Source organism: Tarenaya hassleriana, unplaced genomic scaffold (genome assembly GCF_000463585.1).
Source record: "Tarenaya hassleriana unplaced genomic scaffold, ASM46358v1 Cleome2, whole genome shotgun sequence".
NCBI lineage: Eukaryota > Viridiplantae > Streptophyta > Magnoliopsida > Brassicales > Cleomaceae > Tarenaya > Tarenaya hassleriana.
The window spans coordinates 5086606-5095077 of NW_010965372.1; the positions used below are offsets into that span (position 1 = coordinate 5086606).

Consider the following 8472-nt stretch of genomic DNA (forward strand, 5'->3'; position numbering starts at 1 on the left):
GTGACTTTTTGTATTTTATTCGGTAAATTTTGACAGAATAAAATGACAAGTAGTTCTCATTTGGTAATGCCTTTGAGATCAATATTCAACCAACAAAAAAAAATCAATTTATTTATATCATTTTGTTTCTCTAAATCAAATCAAATCCTATTTGGATTTACGTATCATAAATAAAATATACTTTTTTTTTTCCAAAGCATTAACGTTAAGATATTTTTTTTTCTTCGGAAAGTTGGCCGGTGAACCAAATCGTAAGACTAAAAATACGTACCATTAGCATCACGTGTGCTATCGTCATGCAAATCCCAAACTTTTCTATATATATATATATATATATATATATATATATGAGTGTATTATAATTGCGATTGATGTGATACTGCATTTCTGATTTCATTTTTATTGCCACATTAATTTAATCAAATTTAAAGAATATATTATTATCCGTAAATGTTATTGAGATCACAAATTGCATGGCATTTGATTTTTTTTAAATAAAATATCGTTATTAACTCTAGTTTTTTTTTCGTACAAGAAAAATAAACTTCCTATGAATTTTATTGATTATTATAACCAATTTTAGTTAATATATTCAAAATTGCACCATCTTGTTTGGTGTTGACTCGTGAATCCTTGGGTCATTTTCAATTTGGAATCTCAAACTTGGACTCCATGTACATGTATACAGGTGAGAGATAAGAAAAAGGGCTTAAAGAATTTGTATATATATTTTATTTATAAGAAAAAATAAACTGATATCATTATATTATATGTAAGTAAACAAATTATCGATATGTTTTTAGAATTTTGGATTATTTAAATAAATTTATTATCTAATAGTTATAATTTTTTTATTCAATTTATAAAATGATTAATTTTAATTATATCTTTTACGAAAAAATGGTTTAAACCTATGACTTGAAAATAATTACAAAAGCATTTATTAAATACAAAACAAATCCAAATCCTTCGACAATATCAAAGAATTATAAGGCAATAAATGACAATTGACAAAGGGTGTTTTTTTTTTCTGTTAATTAATTCAAAAAATTATTCAGAGGATAAATTGGTTATTAAAGAATATATATATATATATATATATATATATATATATATTATAATAAAAGGAAAAAAACAGTTTAAGAGAACAGTGAAAGAAGTGGCTGCGAGTAAGAAAATATTGACAAAGTTGTATGTGGTGGAAGTTTAATTATAAAGAATTTAGTTTATATTCGTTTTAAATTTATATATTATTATATTCTTATTTCTATAAGTTTTGTTAAAACTAAATGAAATGTTTTATATTTGTTTTTTTTTAACGAGAGTAATCTAACTATGAAATAAAAGATTTTCTTTGCATAGAGTTTAAATTCAAGATAAAAATGATATATAAACCACTAAAACTATATCTTTAAAAAACAAGGTTTTGTTCTGTTGTTGTGGTTCGGTAATGTCTATGTTACCAAACATTAAATCATCCAACGAAACAGTTTAAAGTCAAAGACGCAAGTCTTGGTCCCTCCACATTTGTATTGTTCGCTGAATTTGTGTACACATTACAGATATTTTTGGTGCGTTCATAAATAACAATGAAATATATAATCATCATAAAATAAATAATATTTGGATCATTAATCTATAATCATAGATAGATCTTTGCTAATAGCATCATAATACCATCATTATACCAATAAAATTAATGTTAATCATCTAGACTAATTTATATAAAATTAGTAACAGTTTAATGTATTTATATTTCTAATAAAACCAAAATAATTAAACTCTATTTTTCTTACCATATTATTAATAAACCTGATAATAATATTTTTTTTTGCATCCATCTATAACAACAAAATAAATAAGGAAAAAGATTGAGTCAAATTATGAAATTCATAAAAATTAAAAAATATTCGAATGTCACAATCTTACTTATACGAGACGGCGGTCGAAGGTAGTAATGCATGGTGTGCATGCATCCGGTAGGTATATATATATATATAGCCATTACAATTATTTGTATGAATTATTAATCAACTTTCTAAAATATTATTAAAATCTAGTATGTTGAAAATACACGATTGATAACGCATCTATCTATTATTCAAATGTAACATAATTATGCAAGGACCATCAATGATTTAGACTTTGGGGGGTGATTTAATTAATTAGATAAATAAAGTTTCAAACTAATCAAATAATAAGTAAACTAATTTAATGCATTGTATATCCTTATACTCTTTGTCAAAATAAGAGCCATTCCTAGAAATTATTTCCACTACAATCTCGTATTAGTAAGAATCATTCAGAGGATTTATTTATATTAATGGATTTTAAGAAAAATATTACTGGGGATGATTAATAGATATTTTGGGAAAACATTATTGGAAAGGATGGTTATCGTTATCATTGTAATATTAAGAAATTAATAGAAAAAATTATAAGCTTTCTAAGAAAATAAAATAAGAAACATATAAGCCAAATTAAGACAGGTTTTTACACAGCAAATATCTGATTATGACATTAAGTGGTGTATTTGTTTATAGCATGTTTCTCATGGCAAAGATCTCTCTTCCCTTCTATATATATACAGAGACAGGCATACACACACACACAATAAAGAGGGACAATTTTGATTTGGTAAGGGAATCTCTACAGAGAGAGAGAGAGAGAGAGAGAGAGAGAGGGCGAGAGAGAATGGGGAAGGGAAGAGCACCATGTTGCGACAAGACCAAAGTGAAGAGAGGCCCATGGAGCCCAGATGAAGACATGAAACTCATCTCTTTCATTCACAGGAACGGCCATGAGAACTGGAGGTCTCTCCCCAAACAAGCTGGTATAATATATACTAAGTTGTCTTTCCATTGAAGATATTGCAACTCGTTGCGATCTCCTGTCTGAAGATTCAGGATAAACAACCTCATTGCACGATGCTTGATTTGCCTCTGTTGCCTTTCCTGTCCTGTTCTTCAGCTAAGTGTCTTTTCTGTGTAATTGCAATGAAGGGCTGTTAAGGTGTGGGAAGAGTTGCCGTTTGAGATGGATTAACTACCTGAGACCAGATGTGAAACGTGGGAATTTCACTGCAGAGGAGGAAGAAACAATCATTAAGCTTCACCAGAGCTTCGGGAACAAGTAAAAATCACCATCCTTTGCATATTGTTTGCATTCTTGTGGCTCAAAGTTTCGATCTTGACACAGCTTTTCCACCTTTTGATCAGGTGGTCGAAGATTGCTTCTCACCTGCCGGGAAGAACAGACAATGAGATTAAGAATGTGTGGCACACCCATCTGAAGAAAAGGCTGGTTCAGAACTCAGAAACCAACCTCCATGCAGATGAATCTGCCTCGTCATGTTCGGGTGACTCCGTTTCTCATGAGAAACAAGATGGAAAAGAGGCTAAGCCTCGGGTAGGAGACCCAGAAGATTCTTTGACAGAGAAGACCTCTCAGGTGTCACCTTCCAATGAGTTGTCCAGTCCTTCAACGTCCTCTGGTCGTTCAAACATTATAAACCCAGAATATGATCTACAGATTTGTGACTTTTTCGGGTATATAGAAGATTATAGTGGAGCTACTGACATATTTCAAGAGGTAGATAAGCCAGACATGATGGAGAACCCTTTTGGTTCAGATCCTAACATTTGGAGCTTGTTGGGTGGTTTGGATGCATCCCAACAACCTGCTGCACATGAGAACAGCTTGGCTTCAAGGGCCGAAGAGTCTGATGAGGATGAAGTAAAAAAATGGTTCAAGTTCCTGGAAAACGAACTTTTGTTAGAAGAGGATGATGATAACCAACAGCATAAACGGGGAACCAGAGGAGAAGAAGAATCATCACTTATGAAAACATACGAACTAATGATAGGCTAACGAAGCAAGAAGCAGATTTCCGTAAACGGGTTTCATTATTATCCAAGACCTTTGAAAATACAGGTGCTTCTATTGGATCTATGTGTTTACTGATAACAGAGAACATGGATTATTAAACTAGTTTCTTAGCATTTCTGTCGTATAAACGATCAGGTAGGTTGTATGTATGTACTGTCAGCAAAACACTCTATACTGCACAAGTCACGGGGAAGGAATTCAGTACCCATGTAGAGAAAACAGAGCTAGGTAAAAGACACCATATGTAAGCCTATACACATGAAAGATTTTTATTCCGAATCTCAAAGCAAACAATTGCACTGTAGTGAAACCGGGTTTGGTGTTGTATTCAAGTTATCGATGGAAAGACATGTGAAGGGTAGGATTAGTTTGCTAATCGCCATCAGCTACAACCATCTGCAATTGGAACTGACAAGAGGCGAGAAATGGTTGTTATTTCAGTCTCAAGATGTGGATTCATCTGCTATAACAGCTGAATATGAGCCATAAACAAATCAAGGAAGTTAACTCGTTTTCGCAACAGATGAGCCTTTTCTCTCATCTTTCTTCGCCCACCTTGGTAGCAATGGCAAACAGGGTGAAAAGAATGTTTCTCCATTTTTGATTCCACATCTTCCCATTAGAACCACATCTTTTTTTCCCCCTTTTTGTTGGTTCTCTTGAATAATAAAGAAATGTTACCGTTTTGATTGATGGTTCTGTATTCATTTCCCTTCCCAAGCTTTCCTGAAATTCCATGGAGACATAAAAAAAAAAAAGGTTGCAAATTTAGATCACACATCACTAAATATGAGACAGGCACCTAGTTTTGTCTAATAGAGTCATTATCAAAGGACAAGAACCATGACACCATCCACAGATTTCCTTGGCTTATGAGAGATCCTACTTGTCTGAAAACTGCCTGAGATGCCAGAGAATGAATCCAACATATGGAACGTACTTTCCCATATAGTTTCAACAGATGAATCCCAAACCTCAAAATCATGGCTTTGCAACAACATTAAAAGCATTGCTTAATTGCCAATACAAGCCTATCCAACCGGCTACACCAATAGCTAAAATCGTTCTTCAATGGAAAAAGGACACAACATACAGAGGAATATGGATTTTCGTGGAAAATTTCCAAGAACAACCAGAAGAAGGCGTTTTTGCATATGAACTTTGACTCAGTTAAGCCCGAATTCTGAACCATGTCGTGTGATTTTTGAGTTCGAGTTCAACTTCAAATGCGGGGCTGAAGTAGAAGAAAAATAACCAGAAAAGTTAGATGCCCGAAGAAGACAACCACTGCATTTGAATAACCCATCCCCATCTCTTGCTCTCAACCATCTGCATTGTTGCCCAGTAGAAGAAACAGAAGATTTTGACGGGAAAACAGGTATCTGTGAAGGGGAGAGGAAGAAGGAAAGCTAAAACCCTAATCTCTTGCTGCCAAGTTCCCGTCTTCTTTGCCCATTTGTCACAGAGAGAGAGAACCGGAGAAGTTATTGACCGGGTATGGTTTGACGGGTCCGGGTCAATTGGTGAGTTTACATTAGAGTTGGATCCTGTCGGGTCGGGTTTCACTTTTGCCCGTCCGGTATCTCTCGAACGCTCCCCCTGCTTCTCCAAATTCGCGTCTCACTCTCTCCCCCTCTCGGCTGATCAATCCGGTGGTTTTGCTGAGCTGATCGGATTCAATGGAGAATTCCGCCGGAGTATCCGGTGGTTTCACCAGAAGTAGTGAAGCAAACGGCGGAGTTGAAGGCGAAGTAGAGAGAGAAGAGGTTTTCGCACAACTGAAAGGTCTCTGCTTGGAGCTCTTAAGTCTCTCGCAAAACCCTAAAAAGGATTCCCCGGCGATCCCAGCGCTGCTTCAGCTTCTCCGCCGCACTCCTTCCTCCTATCTTCAGTCCTTCTTCGAGTAAAATGCCTCATCACATAATACAATGTTACCTGCATTTGCCTTTAACCAAATTCTATGACTTCTCTCTCTTGTTTTTCAATGCATAGAGGGAACTTTGTTTGAGCTTTTCTTCGTGGGTTTGCTGGTAAAGTTCGAAAGGAGCAACTTTGAAACCAAAGTTTTCGAATTTCTGGGGAAGGAAGCAACTTTTCCTGAGCTTGTTTGTGATTTGAGTATATCATCCAGACAGTTAAAAAACTTTTTCTTACATGAACGAGAGAGGTTGTCTCAGTTGCACGAACAACACTTTCATCTATTGAGATCAAACGAGCATACGTCCAATATATGTAAAGTGTTTCCTGTTCATTCATGGTTGTACATATATACATGCCATAACTAATCATTTTGTATGTATGTATATATGTATGTATCAGCTATACTTTGTTCCCGTTGCTGCTTCTGTTGGACGCAGCAGTTGCTTGCAGAAGCCAGGATAAAAAGCAGCCAAAGGAGAAACTTGAAGTGTATGATGTTTTGAGAACACCGTATAAAGTGAGTGATAAAGTAGCAGAAGGTGTAATCTGTTGTCTTGAGGAACTTCTGAAGAAATGTTGTATCAGATCAGTAGATCAGGTAAAGCAAAATCGGTTTGATTCATGCATCTTGGTTTTCCTAATCTGGGTTGATACATTTCTCGGTATAGTTTATGCGAATATTTTAAAAAAATTTCTTCTGCAGATGGTTGTAATTCTCAAGAAGTTAACCAGTGCTGCTCTGTTAACGCAATCCGAGGCTTCAGAAGAATTTCGTGAAGGGATCATAAAGAGTTTTAGAGCGATGATCTCTGGTCTGCTTCCATGCTCTGATGATTCTTGCTCATGCAAACACTCTATTGGATGGCCTCTACTTTGGGAGAGGAGAGATTCCCCGATTCAATTTTCAAACTTTTTCGAATATGATCAAGAAAATAGAGAATGTTTACTTGAATTTCTTCAGTCACAGTCTGCTTCAACTGCTGTGGGTCACTGGCTTTCCATTCTTCTCAAAGTATCTCTCTCTCTCTCCTTAGTGCTTTCCATTTTTCTTTCGTAGTTTCGAGTTTTCTCAATGAATTGCTTTTGGTCATTGCACAAAGGCTGCTGATGCTGAGGCTGCTCGAGGACATCGAGGAAGTGCAAATCTTCGTGTTGAAGCCTTCATGGCCTTACGTGTACTCGTCGCTAAGGTAATTTAAACAATCCTTAATACATTTCGGTACCCTAAGTTCTCAAAAATTGTGCCTACATCTTTTAGGATGAACTGGTACTAGATTCTTATTTTGAGAAAAAAAAAGTCCCAGTCTTGTCAATATTTCCATGATAAAAGGAAATATTTTATTGCTCAACAGATATTTTGGAACCCGTTTGTAGGTTGGTACTGCAGATGCATTGGCGTTTTTTCTACCCGGCGTTGTTAGCCAAGTCGCCAAAGTTTTGCACGTTTCGAGAGCAATGATAAGCGGAGCTGCTGGAAGCGTTGAGGCATTGGACCAATCCATAAGAGCCCTAGCCGAGATTCTCATGATCGTTCTCGAGGATGAGGCTAATTCATCTGCCCTTTCCATTTCTGATGGTGCTACCCATTTGAGCAAGCATGAATCTGCACCTTCAGTTCTGGAGCAACTCCGTTCCTTAACCACAAAAACTAGAGGAGAAGAAGTCGGTAAATCAATCAAGGAAAGCCAAGAATCCAACTTGAACCCGAGTTTTGGCTCCAATGGAATGGATTCCCTTCATGTCGAACGTACGAAGAAATGGTTAGAGACGACTAGCTCTCGCGTGAATAAACTGTTGTGTGATGCATTTCCTCATGTAAGTTTACTCCATTCTTCATTATTTCAATTTCTTTTACAGTGGTAGGTGATTCCCAAACATTTATGTTACATTTTTTTCCTTCAGATTTGTGTTCATCCGGCAAGCAAAGTTAGATCAGGACTTCTAGCAGCGATACGTGGATTATTATCTAAGAGCCCTCTTTCATTGAAGGGTGCCAGATTAGTACTACTGGTACTGCAGATCCTTCTGCCATTCAAAAGTTATAAACTTGTTTTCACAAAACCGCTTAGCTATTATATCATGATAAGTATCTTGTAAGCTTTTTTTTTTTAAATTGTGATGCAGGAATGTGTATGTACCTTGGCCATCGATGACTCTGACGAAGTTTCTGCAGGTGCCCAGGAATTTCTCGATGATTTATTCTCAGAAAGTACATACCTTTACGTAGATAAAGATGTATTCGAGTTCTTTAACCGGTATGTTACCTTTTCTGTCTTATCGTTTCGTAGTTTTTCAAGTATATCATTCAAATATCGTAGAACCTTTTACATGAATACTCCCCTTTTGGCTTATCTCTTTTAAAACAGCCTTCTCGAGAGGCTTCCCAAAGTGGTTTTGGGAAGTGATGAGCTTTCTGCACTTTCGGTGGCCAAGCAATTGCTCGTTATCATCTACTATTCTGGCCCTCGGTTTTTGGCAGATCATCTTCAGTCTCCTGTATGTATTCTTTTCCCGAAAATTTTCACTTTAGGTATCTGATATTAGAGATATTCCATTGCTATATATATACACACACATAACGCCCGGTTCTCGGCATTGTCTTTGTAGATAACAGCTAGCAGATTCCTCGAGATCTTTGCCCTTTGTCTGAGCCATAACTCGGCA

The 8472-nt window shown here is 36.0% G+C and overlaps 2 protein-coding genes and 2 long non-coding RNA genes across 4 annotated transcripts in view; 2 read left to right on the plus strand and 2 right to left on the minus strand.

Annotated features, from left to right (window-relative positions):
- The first annotated feature begins 2480 nt into the window (after positions 1–2480).
- On the plus strand, positions 2481–4083 carry LOC104812367 (myb-related protein Myb4-like). Its single transcript, XM_010539493.2, has 3 exons — positions 2481–2833; positions 3003–3132; positions 3219–4083. The coding sequence occupies exons 1-3, from the start codon at positions 2515–2517 to the stop codon at positions 3868–3870; spliced, it is 1101 nt and encodes a 366-aa protein (XP_010537795.2). The 5' UTR covers positions 2481–2514; the 3' UTR covers positions 3871–4083.
- On the minus strand, positions 2610–3417 carry LOC104812368. Its single transcript, XR_771582.1, has 2 exons — positions 3325–3417; positions 2610–3240 (listed from the first exon to the last, which is right to left on the minus strand). It is a non-coding gene; the product is annotated as an uncharacterized LOC104812368 (long non-coding RNA).
- A 105-nt stretch (positions 4084–4188) lies between the features above and the next one.
- On the minus strand, positions 4189–5232 carry LOC104812366. Its single transcript, XR_771581.1, has 2 exons — positions 5144–5232; positions 4189–4614 (listed from the first exon to the last, which is right to left on the minus strand). It is a non-coding gene; the product is annotated as an uncharacterized LOC104812366 (long non-coding RNA).
- Positions 5233–5553: 321 nt separating this feature from the next.
- The window catches only part of LOC104812364 (TELO2-interacting protein 1 homolog), a 6984-nt gene continuing 4065 nt past the window's right edge, over positions 5554–8472 (plus strand). Inside the window, exons 1-9 of the mRNA XM_010539491.2 lie at positions 5554–5791; positions 6208–6406; positions 6512–6820; positions 6909–6998; positions 7183–7623; positions 7711–7818; positions 7933–8063; positions 8175–8304; positions 8416–8468. Coding sequence (XP_010537793.1) covers positions 5568–5791; positions 6208–6406; positions 6512–6820; positions 6909–6998; positions 7183–7623; positions 7711–7818; positions 7933–8063; positions 8175–8304; positions 8416–8468 — 1685 coding nt within the window. The 5' untranslated portion in view covers positions 5554–5567. The remainder of the gene's footprint in view (positions 5792–6207; positions 6407–6511; positions 6821–6908; positions 6999–7182; positions 7624–7710; positions 7819–7932; positions 8064–8174; positions 8305–8415; positions 8469–8472) is intronic.

What these genes read in the sequence shown, in the direction of transcription:
- LOC104812367 (XM_010539493.2), top strand. Translation starts at nt 2,515, where the DNA reads ATGACATTAAGTGGTGTATTTGTTTATAGCATGTTTCTCATGGCAAAG. An exon ending in GTCTCTCCCCAAACAAGCTG is followed by an intron (nt 2,834 to 3,002) that starts GTATAATATATA and finishes ATTGCAATGAAG; the next exon opens with GGCTGTTAAGGTGTGGGAAG. An exon ending in CACCAGAGCTTCGGGAACAA is followed by an intron (nt 3,133 to 3,218) that starts GTAAAAATCACC and finishes CCTTTTGATCAG; the next exon opens with GTGGTCGAAGATTGCTTCTC.